Source organism: Thamnophis elegans, unplaced genomic scaffold (genome assembly GCF_009769535.1).
Source record: "Thamnophis elegans isolate rThaEle1 unplaced genomic scaffold, rThaEle1.pri scaffold_238_arrow_ctg1, whole genome shotgun sequence".
NCBI lineage: Eukaryota > Metazoa > Chordata > Lepidosauria > Squamata > Colubridae > Thamnophis > Thamnophis elegans.
Window position 1 is genome coordinate 1 of NW_022473707.1, and position 20,000 is coordinate 20,000.

The 20,000-nt window shown below is 45.9% G+C and overlaps 1 protein-coding gene across 1 annotated transcript in view; it reads left to right on the forward strand.

The window, feature by feature from the left end:
- Positions 1–5,960: 5,960 nt before the first annotated feature.
- LRP10 (LDL receptor related protein 10) overlaps positions 5,961–20,000 on the forward strand; it is a 28,798-nt gene continuing 14,758 nt past the window's right edge. Inside the window, exons 1-2 of the mRNA XM_032238489.1 lie at positions 5,961–6,386; positions 13,857–13,895. Of these exons, the coding sequence (XP_032094380.1) occupies positions 6,314–6,386; positions 13,857–13,895 (112 nt within the window). The 5' untranslated portion in view covers positions 5,961–6,313. The remainder of the gene's footprint in view (positions 6,387–13,856; positions 13,896–20,000) is intronic.

The window sequence follows — 20,000 nt, forward strand, 5'->3', positions numbered from 1 at the left end:
AGGAGTGGAGCATTCTTCTCGTGAAATACTTCTGGACTCTCTCTCAATTGTATTAATGTCCGATAAACCGTGTGGATTCCAGGCAGATGAGCTGTATTCGAGGATTGGTCTGGCAAAGGTTTTGTATGCCCTAGTTAGTATTAGGTTACCGGAGACGAACAAAATTAGGTGAATTAATATCTGTGCTCCCTTGGAGCTCTCGGTGTTTTTCTGAACTCCGGCGACTTTGAGAGGGGTGGACTCCAACTCCCAGAATTCCCCATCCCCCTGTCAGGGGAATTCTGGGAGTTGTAAAGTTGTCGAACTTCAGAAATAAGTCTCTGAGAAGCCGAGAAAAGCATCCCGTCGGAAGGAAAATCGAAATCTGCCAACCCCTTAAAGCCAAAAGCTTTTGTTGCTCTCCAAAAGTTGCGGGTTTTTTGGTTCCTCAGCAGATTCCTAACCCCCCACCCCACCCCACCCCACCTCTGTCTTCTCCCTTTATGATCCCTGCCTGCCCCCCCAGCCACCCACAGTCAGCCATCTGGGGATACTGGCTTGCCTAGTTGACTCAGCCCTCCGATTTTGCTGAGTTCGAAACCTCCCAATTCTCGCCCGTCTGTCTTCCCGGAAACCGTCATTAAAAGGGGCTTCTCTTGCTCCTTCCGAAAGCCACAAGATGCCTCTTTGTGTGGGAGGGAATCGAAGCGCTTCCCTAGTTTCTCCCTAAATACATTTCTTTTTTCTCTTTCTCTCTCTCTCTCTCTTCCCCCAGGTAACTAAAAATCGGTGCGATTTCTAGACGGTTCTTCCTGGAATCCAGACACCCCGCTCCTCAAAAAAATAAAGGAAAGAGGAGGAGGAGGGAGGGAGAAAGCGGACGTGGGAAAGCTTAAAAAAAAATATTGGAATCAGCAAAATGTAAATGCCAGAAACCACGTCTGGAGCTGGAGAGCTAAAGGAAAAATTTTTTAAAAAATAGAATAAAAAATAAAAACCCCAATCTGTGGAATGTAGGGGTGAGGAGGAAGAAGAACGTCACAAAGGCACTTCTGGTGGCAGATCAACAGAAGCCCGACCGAGTTGGTGGGTTTGTGCCGTGAATCGACTTTATTTTCCAGAGGGTCTTTGTCCTCGGCACGATGGGAAAGTTTTAAAGTTGACCGGTCTCCTTTCTCCTCCTGCAAATTTATCCACTTGGGTTTAGAAGAAGAAGGAGGATGGGAAACGATGGATGATGAAGGAGGAGAAGGAGAGGGAGAGGGAGAAGAGGAGGAGGGAGAATGAGGAGAATGAGGAAAAAGGAGGAAGAAGGAAGAAAAAGGAAGTGGAAGAAGAGGTTGGAGGAGGAGGAATGAGAAGGAAAGAACAGGAGGAGAGAGGAGGAATGAAGAGAATAAGAAAAAGGAAGAAGTGGAGGAAAAAGGAAGAGGAAGTGGAAGTGGTTGGAGGAGGAAGTAGGAGGGAAGGGGAGGAGGAGGAGGAGGAGAAGAAGAGGAAGAAGAAGAAAAAGAAGAAGAAGAAGAAAGAAAGAAAAGGAAGAGGAATGAGGAGAATGAGAAAAAAAGGAGGAAGAAGGAAGAAGAGGGAGAGAAAAAGGAAGTAGAAGAAGAGGTTGGAGGAGGAGGAAGAAAGAAGGAAGAGGAGGAAGTGGTTGGAGGAGGAGGAAGTAGGAGGGAAGAGGAGGAGGAGAAGGAGAAGGAGAAGAAAGAAGAAGAAAGGGAAGAGGAATGAGGAGAATGAGAAAAGAGAGGAGGAAGAGGAAAAGAAAAAGGAAGTGGAAGAAGTTGGTGAAGGCGGAAGTAGGAGGGAGGAGGAGGAGAGGAATGAAGAGAATGAGAAAATAGAGTAGGAAGAAGGATGAAGAAGAAGAGAAAAAGGAAGCGGAAGAAGAAAGTGGAGGAGGAAGGAGGGAAGAGAGGGAGGAGGAGAAGAAGAGGGGGAGGAATGAGGAGAATGAGAAAAAGAAGAGGAGGAAGAGAAAATGGAACTGGAAGAAACAGTTGGAGGAGGAGGAAGGAGGAGGGAAGAGAAGAAGGAGGAAGAGAAGAAGAAAGAAGAGGAGGAGGGAGGAGAATGAGAAAAAGGAAGAAGAGAAGGAAGAAGAACAGGAAGATAAAAAGGAAGTGGAAGAAGTTGGAGGAAGGAGGGAGGAGGAGGAAGAGTGGAAGGAGGAGGAAGGAGGAGAATGAGAAAAAAGAGGGAGAAGGAAGAGGAAATAGAAGTGGAAGAAGAAGTTGGAGGAGGAAGGAGGAGGGAAGAAAAGAAGAAAAGGAGGAATGAGGAGAAGGAGAAAAAGGAAGAAGAGAAGGAAGTAGAAGAAGTTGGAGGAGGAGGAAGAAGGAGGGAAGAGTCAGAGGAGAGATTTCGCAAAGTTTGACAGCTAAAAAAGGCAGAATGGTAGGATTAGAACAAGCATCCCTTCACCCAAGATCCAGCACAGGACGAAGGCCATTAGCCACCAAGAGGAATTGCCCACCCCCCTTGCAAAACACAGGCCTCTTCACTGCACTCCCCCCCCCAAGAGTTCAAACCTCAGTCACAGAATCCTACCAAGATCCACCCACTCATTTAACCTGTTGGGTTCGGCTCCAAGTGGGTAAAAAGACACTGGTGACATGGAGGCTGCTTGGAAAGATGGTTTTAATGGTGGACAGGACCATAGAGTTGGGTAAAGGGCCGATATTATCATGCCCTAATCCCATCCCTCTGGAGCTGAAGGAGAGAACTCTTTATTATGTAAAGTGGACTAGCTTACTAACTGGGGGGGGGGGGGGGACAACCCTCAAGTCAAATGTTATACATAAAAGGGGGGGGGAAAGGAATGAATGTATTTTTATTCTTCTTATGTTCACTGAGAGCATATGCACCACAGACCCATTCCTGGTGGGTCCAATAACGCTGAGCCAATAAAGAATTCTATTCTATTCGATTTAAAAATTCAGAACCCAACATATTGCAGATCACGTGACTCTACCGAGGCTGCAATGACCTCGGGAGACCGCGAGAGGGCAGCCGGGTGATGGAAGAAAGCGGCGTTGTTGTTTTCCCCCCAAGCTTGGGGGGTGGGGGTGGGGGAGAGAAGCAGCGTTGGACTTCAACTCCCAGAATTCTTTGCTTTTTCCTGGCTGGAGAATTCTGGGAGTTGAAGTCCAGGCTTCTTAAAATGCCCGTGCTTGGAAAAACAAAACACAGCTTTATTAATAAGAGCCATATATCTAGCCTTAGGAAAGCGAGGCTCAACGGCAGGGCCTCGTGGGCGCCGGAAGGGGGCGCCAGGCGCTGCAGGAGAACTCAATCCCATAGTAGGGTGGGGGATTCCCCAGCCCCACATTTAAAGGGCCAGGCCCACTTTTCCTCCCGAGGTGGGCTTGATCCTGGATCAGAAACCCCCCCCCCCAATTCTAACCATTACTTTCCAAGCCGGGAAGGGTGGGAATCCCTCCCATGCAACCCCAGGAAGCCCCCCCCCCCCATCCATCCAGGGTGGGTGGGGAGGGCATCCTTAGAAGGGCAGTTCGGGGCTGGGTGGGGGAGGATCAAAGGGTGGGGGGTTAGGGGGGAATCGCTCCCATGCAACCCGCAGGAAACCCACCCACCCACCCCCACTTTCCAGAAGACCCTTGCTGGCTGCCACCTCCCTCTCAAACTCCCCCCTTCCCACGACACGCGGAACCCCCCTCTCCAAATGGTCAGATTTCCATCAGGGTGGAGGGGTGGGAATAAATGGGAGGGGGATGCGGCTTCCTTAGAAGGGCAGATCGGGGCTGAGGGAGGGGCTGGGTGGGGGAGGATCAAAGGAACCCCCCCCCGCAGCCTCGATGCCCAAATTGGGGAGGGGGGAAGGGGGGAAATCCCTCCCATGCAACCCGAGGAAACCCACCCACCCCCCACTTTCCAGAAGACCCTTTCCGTCTCCCCCCCCAAAGCCCCCTTCCCACGGGACCCCGAAGCTGTCCGATTTCCATCAGGGTGGGTGGTGGGCAGTGCATCCTTAGAAGGGCAGATAGGGGCTGGGTGAGGGGCTGGGTGGGGGAGGATCAAAGGAACCCCCTCCCCCGCAGATCGGGAATGGGAGGGGGGAATCCCTCCTATGCAGCCCCGGGACCCCCCCCCATTTTCCAGGGGACCCAAAAAAGCCCCCTTCCCACGACACGCGGGACCCCCCAAGCGGTCCGATTCCCATCAGGGTGGGTGAGGGTGGGTGGGAATAAGGGGAGGGGGATGCGGCTCCCTTAGAAGGGCAGATCGGGGCTGGGGGGGGAGGATCAAAGGAACCCCCTCCCACCCACACTCACCCCGCAGATCGGGAATGGGAGTGGGGGGAATCCCTCCTATGCAGGCCCGGGACCCCCCGCATTTTCCAGGGGACCCCAAAAAGCCCCCTTCCCACGACACGCGGGACCCCCAAAGCGGTCCGATTCCCATCAGGGTGGGTGGGAATAAGGGGAGGGGGATGCGGCTCCATTAGAAGGGCAGATCGGGGCTGGGGGGGGGAAGGATCAAAAGAACCCCCTCCCACCCACACTCACCCCGCAGATCGGGAATGGGAGTGGGGGGAATCCCTCCTATGCAACCCCGGGACCCCCCCCAAGGGGACCCCAAAGCCCCCTTCCCAAGACACGCGGGACCCCCCCCCCCAAGCGGTCCGATTCCCATCAGGGTGGGTGAGGGTGGGTGGGAATAAGGGGAGGGGGATGCGGCTCCATTAAAAGGGCAGATCGGGGCTGGGGGGGGAGGATCAAAAGAACCCCCTCCCACCCACACTCACCCCGCAGATCGGGAATGGGAGTGGGGGGAATCCCTCCTATGCAACCCTGGGACCCCCCCAAGGGGACCCAAAAGCCCCCTTCCCAAGACACGCGGGACCCCCCCCCCAAGCGGTCCGATTCCCATCAGGGTGGGTGGGAATAAGGGGAGGGGGATGCGGCTCCCTTAGAAGGGCAGATCGGGGCTGGGGGGGGGAGGATCAAAGGAACCCCCTCCCACCCACACTCACCCCGCAGATCGGGAATGGGAGTGGGGGGAATCCCTCCTATGCAACCCTGGGACCCCCCCAAGGGGACCCAAAAGCCCCCTTCCCACGACACGCGGGACCCCCCCCCAAGCGGTCCGATTCCCATCAGGGTGGGTGGGAATAAGGGGAGGGGGATGCGGCTCCCTTAGAAGGGCAGATCGGGGCTGGGGGGGGGAGGATCAAAGGAACCCCCTCCCACCCACACTCACCCCGCAGATCGGGAATGGGAGTGGGGGGAATCCCTCCTATGCAACCCTGGGACCCCCCCCAAGGGGACCCAAAAGCCCCCTTCCCACGACACGCGGGACCCCCCCCCCAAGCGGTCCGATTCCCATCAGGGTGGGTGGGAATAAGGGGAGGGGGATGCGGCTCCCTTAGAAGGGCAGATCGGGGCTGGGGGGGGGAGGATCAAAGGAACCCCCTCCCACCCACACTCACCCCGCAGATCGGGAATGGGAGTGGGGGGAATCCCTCCTATGCAACCCTGGGACCCCCCCCAAGGGGACCCAAAAGCCCCCTTCCCACGACACGCGGGACCCCCCCCCCAAGCGGTCCGATTCCCATCAGGGTGGGTGGGAATAAGGGGAGGGGGATGCGGCTCCCTTAGAAGGGAAGATCGGGGCTGGGGGGGAGGATCAAATGAACCCCCTCCCACCCACACTCACCCCGCAGATCGGGAATGGGGGGGGAATCCCTCCTATGCAGCCCCGGGACCCCCCCCCCATTTTCCAGGGGATCCAAAAGACCCCTTCCCACGACACGCGGGACCCCCCCAAGCGGTGGGGTGGGTGAGGGTGGGTGGGAATAAGGGGAGGGGGATGCGGCTCCCTTAGAAGGGCAGATCGGGGCTGGGGGAGGGGCTGGGTGGGGGAGGATCAAAGAAGCCCCCCTCCCCCCCCCCAGCCACGATGCCCGGATCAAGGGAGGGAGGGAAAGGGAGGAGTAAGCGCGTGTGAACGCAGATGCGGGATGGGCTCCGGCGGAGGAAGAGGCGGCGTCACGTAGCTGCCTCTCCCCCCCACCTCCCCGCCCGCCCTTCCCCGGCTGACAAAGTTGCCAAAGCCCGGAAGCTCCGGGGAGAAAACAAAGTTTCTCAACAGAGGGGAGGGGGCCGCCCGGAGGAGAAGGAGGAAACCCCCCCCAAAAAACAACAGACCGGTGGAACCTCCAGCGCCCAGCGCAGCCGGCGGACTCCGAGAAGATGGGCGATTGAAAGGGAGAAGCGCGGGGGTGGGGGGGATCGAACCGACCGACCGACCAAGCAACCAACCAACCCGGCCGAAGATCAGCCTCCTCTCCTTTCCAATCCGGAGGGCGATGGGCGCCCGACAGCCCCTCCCGGCCAAAAGGAGGGGTGCCCCCTGCCTCATTCTGCTGGGGCTCCTGCTGGGTGAGAGCGAACCCCCCCCCACTTTCCATTTCCCCCCCCCCCCGCACTTTCCCTTGGTTTCCTATGATTCTCCTTCCTTCCCACGGTCCCCTTGAATTCCCACGCCCCTCCCCTTGATTTTCCACGGTCCCCCTTCATTCCCCACAGTTCCCCTTCACTTCCCATGATCCCCCTTCGTTTCCCATGTTCCCCCTTGATTTCCCACAATCCTCTTCATTCCCCAAGATCCCCCCCTTGATTTCTCATGGCCCCCCTTGATTTCCCACAGTTCCCTTTCATTTCCCATGATCCCCCTTTGCTTCCCATGGTCCCCCTTGATTTCCCCAAGTCCCCCTTAATTTCCCAGAATCCCCCTTGATTTCCCAGAATCCTCTTCATTCCCCCTTGATTTCCCACGTTCCCGCCTGATTTCCCACAATCCCCCTTTGTTTCCCATGTTCCCCCCTTAATTTCCCATGGTGCCCCTTGATTTCCCATAATCCCTCTTGATTTCCCATGATCCCTCTTCATTTCCCACAATCCCCTTGATTTCCCAGAATCCTCTTCATTCCCTAAGATCCCCCTTGATTTCTCATGGTCCCCCTTGATTTCCCACAGTTCCCCTTCACTTCCCATGATCCCCCTTTGTTTCCCACTGTCCCCCTTGATTTCCCCAAGTCCCCCTTAATTTCCCATAATCCCCCTTGATTTCCCAGAATCCTCTTCATTCCCCCTTGATTTCCCATGTTCCCGCCGGATTTCCCACAATCCCCCTTTGTTTCCCATGATCCCCCTTTGTTTCCCATGTTCCCCCCTTAATTTCCCACGGTGCCCCTTGATTTCCCATAAGCCCCTCTTGATTTCCCATGATCCCTCTTCATTTCCCACAATCCCCTTGATTTCCCAGAATCCTCTTCATTCGCTAAGATCTCCCTTGATTTCCCACGTTCCCGCTTGATTTCCTACAATCCCCCTTCATTTCCCATGATCCCCCTTTGTTTCCTACAATCGCCCTTCATTTCCCACAATCCTCTTCATTCCCCAAGATCCCCCTTGATTTCTCATGGTCCCCCTTGATTTCCCATGATCCCCCTTCGTTTCCCATGCTCCCCCTTGATTTCCTAAAGTCCCCCTTGATTTCCTAAAGTCCCCCTTAATTTCCCACGGTCCACCCTTGATTTCCCAGAATCCTCTTCATTCCCTAAGATCCTCCTTGATTTCCCCCGTTCCCCCTTGATTTCCCACAAGCCTCTTCATTCCCCAAGATTCCCCTAGATTTCTCAAAGTCCCCCTTAATTTCCCCTGATCCCCCTTTGTTTCCCACGTTCCTGCTTGATTTCCCACAATCCCCCTTCATTTCCCCTGATCCCCCTTCGTTTTCTACAATCCACTTTGATTTCCCACAATCCTCTTCATTCCCCAAGACGCCCCTTGATTTCTCATGGTCCCCCTTGATTTCCCACAGTTCCCTTTCATTTCCCATGATCCCTCTTGGTTTCCCACCGTCCCCCTTGATTTCCCACAATCCTTCATTTCCCATGATCCCCATTCATTTCCTACAATCCCCCTTGATTTCCCATAATCCCCCTTGATTTCCCACAATCCCCCTTCATTTCTCACAGTCCCCCATTTCCCATGCTTCCCAGTCTGGTAGGAGTTGGTAGATTAGCTTTGGGCCAAGGAGACCACTCCCCCCCTTTTCTCTTCCCCCCCCCTTCTTCCCCTCGAGGGCTGCAGAGGAAACCTAACCTTCCCCCCCCCCCCCATTTCCCCTTTCCCCTGGTTCTCCGAAGTCAGCGCTGAAGGTCAGGAGTTGGGAAGGCAGATCGACCTCATTCTTAAGCAAGTGGCTTCCGGTTTTGTAGTTTGTTTTGGTTGGTGAAAGGAAGGCGTGTTGATTCCGCCTTTCCACGCCTTGCTTGTTAGATCTTTCACAGATGAACACAATTGGAAGGGACCTTGGAGGTCATCCAGTCCAACCCCAACTCCCCCACCCCCGAGCAGGCGACCCTACACCATTTCCAGCCGATGGCAGTCCAATCTCTTCTTGGGATGAAGCTCCCACAACTTCTGAAGGCAACTTCTGTTCCATCGGTTGATTGTTCTCACTTAGAAAACATCTCCTTACTTCCAGGTTGAATCTCTCCTGGATCAGTTTCCATCCATTATTCCTTGTCTGGTCTTTGGGTGCCTTGGAAAATAGCTTGACACCCCCTCCTCTCTGGGGCAGCCCCTCAAATATTGGAAGATGCTCTCCTGTCTCCCCTGGTCCTTCTTTTCATTAAACTAGCCATGCTCAGTTCCTGCAACCGTTCGTCGTATGTTTGAGCCTCCAGTCCCCTCATCATCCTGTTTGCTCTTCTCTGCACTTTTTCTAGAGTCTCAACATCTTATTTATAGTGTGGTGACCAAAACTGAATGCAGTGATTTTTTCTTCTTCTTCTCTGTTTATTCCAGGGGTCCAGATTTTTCCTTAGTAGTCTAACCTTCCATGCTAAGAACAATGGGGCATCCCCAAATCTGAATGTTAGTAGGATGGATTGGGAAATTTATAATGCAGTAATAGAATAACGGAGTTGGAAGGGATCTTAGAGGTCTTCTAGCCCAACCCTCCTGCTCAGGCAGGAAACTCTCTACTATTTCGGCCATTTAGTTCCCCAATCTCTTCTTCAAAACCTCCAGTGTTGGAGCACCCACAATTTCTGGAGGCAAGTCGTTCCACTGATTAATAAAAGTAGCAGAATAACAGAGTTGGAAGGGACCTTGGAGGTCTTCTAGTCCAACCCCCTGCTCAGACAGGAGACCCTAGACCATTTCAGACAAGTGACTGTCCGGTATCTTCTTAAAAACCTCCAGCTTCTGGAGGCAACTTCTGTTCCACTGGTTTATCAGGAAATTTCTTCTCAGTTCTAAGTTGCTTCTCTCCTTGATTAGTTTCCACCCATTGCTTCTTTTTTTTTTGAGAATTTTTTTATTGTTTTAGTTAAACAAAAAAAACCCCATCTTTCGTTACATCTTGTTGAAAGCGTATCGATTGGTTACAAATATATTCCGTGCGTTTCTTCCACAGTCCTTACATATGCTTCATTCAAACCAGGATGTACATTTTAAGTCAAGAAAGAAAAGTTATGTATTTTACTATCCCTGTACTATAATTCTCATTTGGTTACCCTTGTTTAAACATGTTTTTAATCTAGAATCATTTATATTAGAAGACACAACCATCTACTGAGCCAAGGTGGCGCAGTGGTTAAATGCAGCACTGCAGGCTACTGCTAGATCAGCAGGTCAGCAGTTCAAATCTCACCGGCTCAGGGTTGACTCAGCCTTCCATCCTTCCGAGGTGGGTAAAATGAGGACCCAGATTGTTGGGGGCAATATGCTGACTCTCTGTAAACCGCTTAGAGAGGCCTGAAAGGCCTATGAAGCGGTATATAAGTCTACTGCTATATATTGCTATTGCTATTGCTACTGGCGTTCATTTGCAATTTCAATAGATCTCCAATAACATTGCACCTTTCTAACATATTCTAGGTTCCACCACAAAACCGCGGAGGACAAAATCGTGCTCGACGAAAGCACGCATTTGACGTCATCACAGCGCGACGAAAACATCGCGCTGTGATCGAAAAATGTAAAAATAAAGCGAAAACCTTACCTTAACCCCCCCCAAACCTAACCCTAACCCTAAACCTAAACCTAACCCTTAACCTAACCCTAAATCTAACCCTAAACATAACCCTTAACCTAACGCTAAACCTAACGCTAAACCTTAACCTAACACTAAACGTAACCCTAACGCTCTAAACCTAACCCTAACCCTTAACCTAACCCTAAACCTAACCCTTACCTTTATGTGAATCGGCTTGCTTTAATTTTAATTTTATTTCAATTTTTAATTTTTTTCGTCGCGCTGTGATGACGTCAAATGCGCGCTTTCGTCGAGCGCGATTTTGTCCTCCGCGGTTTTGACGGGTCACGCATATTCTAAAATTAATTCGGTTAAGTAAGATATCTAAGCATCCCCCCCACGCCGTAACACACCTGTATGTAGTATCATTAAATATTGTCCATTAACATTTCATTGTTGTTATTGTAATTAACTTAGGGTTATTTACTGTGTATCCCACCTCTCCTCTCCAGCCCCACACAATATTATAACTTTACAGCCATCTTTAAACAATGATTTATTAATAAGATTTATAGGGCTTTTCCCTCAATCCCAAATTAGTTAATTACGTGCTAGGAAAATAAACATTAGACATCTAGGACAATCTAAGAGATATTAACATTTCTACTTGACAATCACCCAAAATATACATTAGCATTTCTATGGCCTGGTTATTTATCCTAGTTATGGTTATTATTTCTCTGCTAGTATCATAGTAAATTTATGTTAATGGATAAACATTCAATGGTGATCTAAAACAGTCTATAAGATATTTCTCCTCCACCCATTGCTTCTTGTTCTACCCTCAGGTGCCTTGGAGAATAGCTTGACTCCCTCTTCTTTGTGGAAGCCCCTGAGATATTGGAAGACTGCTATCATGTCTCCCCTAGTCCTTCTTTTCATTAAACAAGACGTACCCAGTTCCTGCAACCGTTCTTCATGTTTTGGTCTCCAGTCCCCTAATCCTCTTTGTTAGACTTCTCTGCACACTTTCTGGAGTCTCCACATCTTTGAAAAATTGTGGTGACCAAAACTGGATGCAGCCTTCCAAGTGTGGCTTTACCGAGGCCTTCTCAAGTGGCATTAACACTTTACGTGATCTTGATTTCTATCCCTCCGTTAATGCAGCCTAGATCTGGGTTGGCATGATCCAGGAAAAATAACCAGGGAAAAAATGTGAAAACTCTTTTATTGGCAAAAAAGAAAAAGAAATAAACAGATCTGAGTGGGGAATTCACAGGGACAAGGCAAACCTTGAGCCGAGGTGGCGCAGTGGTTAGTGTGCAGTACTGCAGGCCACTTCAGCTGACTGTTATCTGCAGTTCAGCGGTTCAAATCTCACCAGCTCAGGGTTGACTCAGCCTTCCATCCTTCCGAGGTGGGTAAAATGAGGACCTGGATTGTTGTTGGGGCCGATATGCTGACTCTGTAAACCGCTTAGAGAGGGCTGAAAGCCCTATGAAGCGGTATATAAGTCTAATTGCTATTGCTACTGAACCTTGTACCTTAGTGAGCCCACCTAGTTTTCAGCAAAAGCTTAGGAAAAGGAGACCACTAAGAAATCACACCCTTGGTGGCAGGGCTACCTGGTTGAAAAGGATTAGAGTAGAGTAGAATAGAATGGAATAGAATAGAATAGAATAGTATAAAAGAATTTACCGACTGTTTATATTTATATATCACTATTTTCAATTATGTATAATCCCACCAATCGTCCATCGAGTATGTACACCATCCATTCAAACAAAAAATGTCATTCCTTCGTTTTTCAACAAGGTATTCGAAATGCTCACTTCATAAATGGGATAAGTGATTATATAAAGGTATATCGTTATTAAACAGGCAATCAAGAACGTAAGGGAATTCGGTTTATTGAAAAAGAAAGAAATATTAATCGTAACGGAATACGTATGTTGTACAATGAAAGGGAGGCATCTAGTTATATTAGACGGAAAATCTGCGGTTGTGTATGTAATTGAGAATATGGATGCAAAATACACTTGTAACCGAAACGACACGCTGTAGGTAATGGATGAGAATTTTTTTTAGGTTGTTTTTTTATGTTTAAAAATAAAATAAAAATTGCCAAAAAAAGAGAGAATAGAATAGAATAGAATCAAATAGAATTTGTCTAGGGTTGCTGATCTATAAATCAGGTCCAACCCCCAGCTAAGCCAAATGTATGTTGTGTTTTTTAAATGGTTTTTGTTTCTCTCCCCTATTTGTAATTTTATTTTATTTCGTATTTGTAAGCCGCCCGGAGTCCTCCCGGATTGGGAGGCATATAAGCTCATTAAATTACGAATTAATTAATTACATCCTCAGTGTACATAAAAAGACAAGATACATTCGTCAAGAATCGTAACGTAAAGTACTTAACGATAGCCACAGGGTGCAAATAAGCCATCAGGAAACAATCAATATCAATATAAATCATAAGAATAAAAGCAGCAAAATTACAGTCCTGCATTCCTTAGTGGGAGGAGATGGGTGAAAGCAATAGCAATAGCAGTTAGACTTATATACCGCTTCATAGGGCTTTCAGCCCTCTCTAAGCGGTTTACAGAGTCAGCATATTGCCCCCGACAACAATCCGGGTCCTCATTTTACCCACCTCGGAAGGATGGAAGGCTGAGTCAACCCTGAGCCGGTGAGATTTGAACAGCCGAACTGCAGTCAGCTGAAGTAGCCTGCAGTGCTGCATTTAACCACTGCACCACCTCGGCTCTCATGATGGGAACCATGAGAAGACTAATAGTAACAGCAATGCAGCCTCAGACAATGGTTTGGCCAGTGGGGAGGGAATTATTTGTTTAGCGGAGTGATGGCGTTCGGGGGAGAAAACTGTCCTTGTGTCTAGTTGTCTTGGTGTGCAGTGCCCTGTAGCATTGAGGGTAAAAGTGGAAACAATTGATGTCCAGGATGCGAGGGGGTCTGTAAATATTTTCACGGCCCCCTTTTTGACTCGTACAGTGTGCACGTCCTCAACGGAAGGCAGGCTGGCCGTAACGGTTTTTTTCTCCAGTTCTGATTCTCCTCTGAAGTCTGTATCTGTTTCTTTGGGTTGCAGAACCAAACCAGATAGTTACGGAGGGGAAGATGGCAGACTCAATAATAAGGCGAAGGAAAGGACCGCATATCTTGGCATGACTACAACGAAAATGTTGGGGATGAGCTGTCAAAACCACCATCTCAAACCATGATCTTAAGTTCATAAGGACCTGTGTGAGATGCAGGGGTGGGGAAGCAAATTAATCTAGAAGCGTGTGTGTTGGCCATTTTGAGTTGGCTGGATTTTAGTTCCCAGAATTCCCCGACTAAAACCCCTTGGGGTGTGTATTCTGTTAAGATACAACCTGTTGTGGCTTAAAATGACATCTAACGTTCTGCCGTAAAATGGCTTCTACTGTACAGTGCAGTGGAGTTGCCATGGCTTCACAGGACTCCGACGGGAATTCTGGGAATTGAAGTCCACGCACTTTATAATGGCTGAGATTTAAGATTTAATGAATTTGTATGCCGTCCAATCCCGAAGGACTCCGGGCGGCTTACATAAAAACAGTTTTAAAAAAATACTAAGAAATTTAAAATAAGGAGACAAAACAAGTTAAAAGGACACAACTTGCACTCAACTTTAGTGGGGCTGGAACTCGATCAAGGATCAACAGCCCCAGGCCTGCCGGAATAGCCAGGTCTTAGTGGACTTTCGGAAGGCCGAGAGAGTGGGGAGGGTCCGGATCTCTGGGGGTAGATCGTTCCATAGGGAGATGGCAAAAGACTGGTCTAAAATGTTAATTCATTCTTGTTTTCCCTTCTTTTAGGTGTCATTCAGGCTGTGGAAAGTAATTCCTCACGTACGTGTAAGTAAGACTAGTAAGGAGGGAACCAGATTAGCAATAATCATTTATTCTATTTATTGAAGAATAAATTATAATGTATTATTTTTCTTAAAGAAATTTATTCTATAAATTTATATAAACTTATTATATCCATTATCTCTCTCTATATATAAAAATGTTTGTGTATGTTCCAGCATAACTCTGGAACGTTTCGAGCAAATTCAATCAAACTTGGTACACAGATGACTTACTCTCTGGAGAAAATTACTGTAGAGGGTAAAGGCACCCCTAAAACCCCTCGGAGTGTGTATTTTGTTAAGATACAACCTGTTGTGGCTTAAAATGGCTTCTAACGTTCTGCCGCAAAATGGCTTCTACTGTACAGTGCAGTGGAGTTGCCATGGCTTCACAGTACTCCACAAGGGGGCTCCCTCTGGTAAGGGGGGGGGGGAAATCCAACATTAGAAATTGTCGTACCGTCGCGACGTCAGCTCCTTTCTCCCAATTTGTGTTGACATGATAAAAGGGAAATTGGATATAAATTGTAAACAATGATTAAGAAAAGCAAAATCTAAAGATTTTGTTAAAATTAGAGCATTGTGTTAAAAAGGTAGTGATAATGGATAAAGTTAGATAAATAATGGATAATGATAACTGTTAGGTAAGCTCCCCGTTGGGAGAGCGAGTACGTTCAGCGAAGCGTTGTGAGAGTTGTGTTGGAGAACACACAAACCAGCATACAGAGACACTGCAGTTTAAATAGGCTTTTACTTTCGTGGAAATAGAGGTATCAAGAGTCCATCAAACAGTCCAAGTCATACACGGATAATTCAGCCAGTCATCAATGTCTTTCAGTTAAGGGATAATCCAAATAACATAGTCCAGTATCATATAATCAGTTCACTACTCAAAGTTTGCTAGCAGTTGCAAAACTTACAGTAGCTCACGGCACTTTCTAACAGCCAGCTTCCAAAACACTCAGATCAGATCAGCCCAGCATCTAACGAAACAGAGAGCTAACAGTCCTTCTGGCTCCCTCTTATGGCCTACAGCAACCAATCACATTTTACAGTATGATTTAAAGAAACAGGTATAGCATTGTTACATGATTTATATATTGCCAACCCAACCGTTAGATTATATTTCTAACAATAACAATGTGTATGTATGTATGTATGTATGTATGTATGTATGTATGTATGTATTGGTTTGATGAGAGGAAATTTGGTAAAAAATTTAAATGGTGGAAAAAAAGGGGGAAAAGTAAGTTTAAACTTAGTCAAACTATTGTTAAATAAATGACTGATAATGATAATAATGTAATAATTTGTATTGACATGATAAAAGGGAAATTGGATATACATTGTAAACAATGATTAAGAAAAGAGGTTTAAAATTTCAAAATAAAAAATTAATTATGTTTAATAACAAAAATTTTAAACCTCTTTTCTTAATCATTGTTTACAATTTATATCCAATTTCCCTTTTATCATGTCAATACGAATTATTACATTATTATCATTATCAGTCATTTATTTAACAATAGTTCGACTAAGTTTAAACTTACTTTTCCCCCTTTTTTTCCACCATTTAAATTTTTTACCAAATTTCCTCTTATCTTATTTTTTTAACTTGTTATTTTATTTTTATTTTCTTTTTTCCCCGCTCTGTAAGCCGCCCAGAGTCCTCCAGGATTGGGCGGCCTATAAATAAAATTAAACTTCAAACTTATCAAACCAATACATACATACATACATACATACATACATACATACATACACACACACACACACACACACACACACACATACACATACACATACACATACACATATACATATACATATACATATACATATATTAGATTTTACAAGCCCCGGTATGCCCAAATATGGGAGGAAGATCACTACTTCCATTCTCTGTCCTTCGGCTCGTCACAAGAGACCATCACGACAGAAACCCAATATTTTTACTGTTGCCTTTTTGTTACATTTGTTATATTTCTGCTGATAAATAAATAAAGGGAGACTAGTATAGATCTATTTCAAGCTATTTAGCTCTCATCAGCTAGCCATACATATACATATACACATACACACACATATATATTAGATTTTTTACAACCCCTGGTAAGCCCCAATTATGGGAGGAAGCTAACTGCTTCCATCATCTGTCAATTGGCTCGTCACAAGAGTCCATCATGACAGAAACCCAATATTTTTACTGTTGCCTTTTTGTTACATTTGCTTGTATTTGTGCTGATAAATAAATAAAGGGAGACTAGTATAGATCTATTTCAAGCTATTTAGCTCTCGTCAGCTAGCCATACACACACACACACACACACACACACACACACACGCACACATATATATATGTTTTCTGAGGTTTTCGCGGGTGTTAGTATGTAGGTCTCTAGTTGTTCGGGTTTTCTCCCGCGTAGAATTGGAGATGTCTTGGCGACGTTTCGACGAAGTCACATTCGTCATCTTCAGGCTGCTTCAGACTATATATATATATATATGTTTTTTTATTTGTGCTGATAAATAAATAAAGGGAGACTAGTATAGATCTATTTCAAGCTATTTATCTCTCATCAGCTAGCCATACCCTTACTGGGATTTGAACCTGGGCTATATTGCACACTAGGCATACTAGGCAGAGATCTTAGCCATTAGGCCACAGGCTCTTATCCGTTTATCAGCGAAGCCAGGGTGAAAGGTATCTATTAGATTTTTTTACAACCCCTGGTAAGCCCCAATTATGGGAGGAAGCTAACTGCTTCCATCATCTGTCCTTCGGCTCGTCACAAGAGTCCATCACGACAGAAACCCAATATTTTTACTGTTGCCTTTGTTATATTTGTGTTTTTTTATTTGTGCTGATAAATAAATAAAGGGAGACTAGTATAGATCTATTTCAAGCTATTTAGCTCTCATCAGCTAGCCATACCCTTACTGGGATTTGAACCTGGGCTATATTGCACACTAGGCATACTAGGCAGAGATCTTAGCCATTAGGCCACAGGCTCTTATCCGTTTATCAGCGAAGCCAGGGTGAAAGGTATCTATTAGATTTTTTACAACCCCTGGTAAGCCCCAATTATGGGAGGAAGCTAACTGCTTCCATCATCTGTCCTTCGGCTCGTCACAAGAGTCCATCACGACAGAAACCCAATATTTTTACTGTTGCCTTTGTTATATTTGTGTTTTTTTATTTGTGCTGATAAATAAATAAAGGGAGACTAGTATAGATCTATTTCAAGCTATTTAGCTCTCATCAGCTAGCCATACCCTTACTGGGATTTGAACCTGGGCTATATTGCACACTAGGCATACTAGGCAGAGATCTTAGCCATTAGGCCACAGGCTCTTATCCGTTTATCAGCGAAGCCAGGGTGAAAGGTATCTATTAGATTTTTTACAACCCCTGGTAAGCACCAATTATGGGAGGAAGCTAACTGCTTCCATCATCTGTCAATTGGCTCGTCACAAGAGTCCATCACGACAGAAACCCAATATTTTTACTGTTGCCTTTTTGTTACGTTTGTTATATTTATGCTGATAAATAAATAAAGGGAGACTAGTGTAGATCTATTTCAAGCTATTTAGCTCTCATCAGCTAGCCATACATATACATATACACATACACACATATATATATTAGATTTTTTACAACCCCTGGTAAGCCCCAATTATGGGAGGAAGCTAACTGCTTCCATCATCTGTCAATTGGCTCGTCACAAGAGTCCATCATGACAGAAACCCAATATTTTTACTGTTGCCTTTTTGTTACATTTGCTTGTATTTGTGCTGATAAATAAATAAAGGGAGACTAGTATGGATCTATTTCAAGCTATTTAGCTCTCGTCAGCTAGCCATACACACACACACACACACACACGCACACACATATATATGTTTTCTGAGGTTTTCGCGGGTGTTAGTATGTAGGTCTCTAGTTGTTCGGGTTTTCTCCCGTGTAGAATTGGAGATGTCTTGGCGACGTTTCGACGAAGTCACATTCGTCATCTTCAGGCTGCTTCAGACTATATATATATATATATATATATATATATATATATATATGTTTTTTTATTTGTGCTGATAAATAAATAAAGGGAGACTAGTATAGATCTATTTCAAGCTATTTATCTCTCATCAGCTAGCCATACCCTTACTGGGATTTGAACCTGGGCTATATTGCACACTAGGCATACTAGGCAGAGATCTTAGCCATTAGGCCACAGGCTCTTATCCGTTTATCAGCGAATCCAGGGTGAAAGGTATCTATTAGATTTTTTTACAACCCCTGGTAAGCCCCAATTATGGGAAGAAGCTAACTGCTTCCATCATCTGTCCTTCGGCTCATCACAAGAGTCCATCACGACAGAAACCCAATATTTTTACTGTTGCCTTTGTTATATTTGTGTTTTTTTATTTGTGCTGATAAATAAATAAAGGGAGACTAGTATAGATCTATTTCAAGCTATTTAGCTCTCATCAGCTAGCCATACCCTTACTGGGATTTGAACCTGGGCTATATTGCACACTAGGCATACTAGGCAGAGATCTTAGCCATTAGGCCACAGGCTCTTATCCGTTTATCAGCGAAGCCAGGGTGAAAGGTATCTATTAGATTTTTTACAACCCCTGGTAAGCCCCAATTATGGGAGGAAGCTAACTGCTTCCATCATCTGTCCTTCGGCTCGTCACAAGAGTCCATCACGACAGAAACCCAATATTTTTACTGTTCCCTTTGTTATATTTGTGTTTTTTTATTTGTGCTGATAAATAAATAAAGGGAGACTAGTATAGATCTATTTCAAGCTATTTAGCTCTCATCAGCTAGCCATACCCTTACTGGGATTTGAACCTGGGCTATATTGCACACTAGGCATACTAGGCAGAGATCTTAGCCATTAGGCCACAGGCTCTTATCCGTTTATCAGCGAAGCCAGGGTGAAAGGTATCTATTAGATTTTTTTACAACCCCTGGTAAGCCCCAATTATGGGAGGAAGCTAACTGCTTCCATCATCTGTCCTTCGGCTCGTCACAAGAGTCCATCACGACAGAAACCCAATATTTTTACTGTTGCCTTTGTTATATTTGTGTTTTTTTATTTGTGCTGATAAATAAATAAAGGGAGACTAGTATAGATCTATTTCAAGCTATTTAGCTCTCATCAGCTAGTTCAAATCCCAGTAAGGGTATGGCTAGCTGATGAGAGCTAAATAGCTTGAAATAGATCTATACTAGTCTCCCTTTATTTATTTATCAGCACAAATTAAAACACACACACACACACACACACACACACACACACACACACACAAATTGTTATTGTTAGGAATATAAAGGTATAATGTGGTTAGATGATATTGAAAATAGATACGGGAATGCCACTATGTGGTTTTGTTTTAAATTTCGGAACATTTGTTATAAAGGGACGTTAAAACAACTATAGTCATATGAAGGATGAGGTATGATGATAGCAATATATATAAATATATGTGGTGCAAAATATATAACTTGATATGAATCATTGGTGATGACGGTGGAAGGGATGCATGAAAGTTCTTTGTAACCGATTGACACACTTTCTACAATTTGTAATGGAAGATGATTTTAAGGCGTTTGTGTTTATTCAAGAAATTAAAATTTTATATATATATAAAAAAAGAAATGACATTTGGTCTGGACATTTCCCCCCTATAAATAAATACCGGGGTGTCAGCTAGTATTATATATTAATCTTATATGCTGTTTCTGAACTCTGGGAGGCACACAATGATGAAAGCAAAGAATTACAATACAATGAATTAAAAATAAAAGTTTAGCAAGGAGGAGGTCTCACCCCCCCCCCCCTTACCCAAGTCTTATTGGATTTTCGTCACTTTTGAACCAAGCAGAGTGGGGGCCATCCAGATCTGGGACGGGGTAGAGACCTGATTCTAGAGGGTGCGGGCTGCCCCAGAGAAGGTGCATTTTCCAAGCCAGGCCCCAATTTCATTCATTTAGTGACCATTTTCAAAGTTACAACGACCCTGAAAAAGGCGGCTTGTCCAGTTATAACCGTCGGCTCCTGTTCACGTGATCAAACTTCGGTCGCTTGGCTAATGGTTC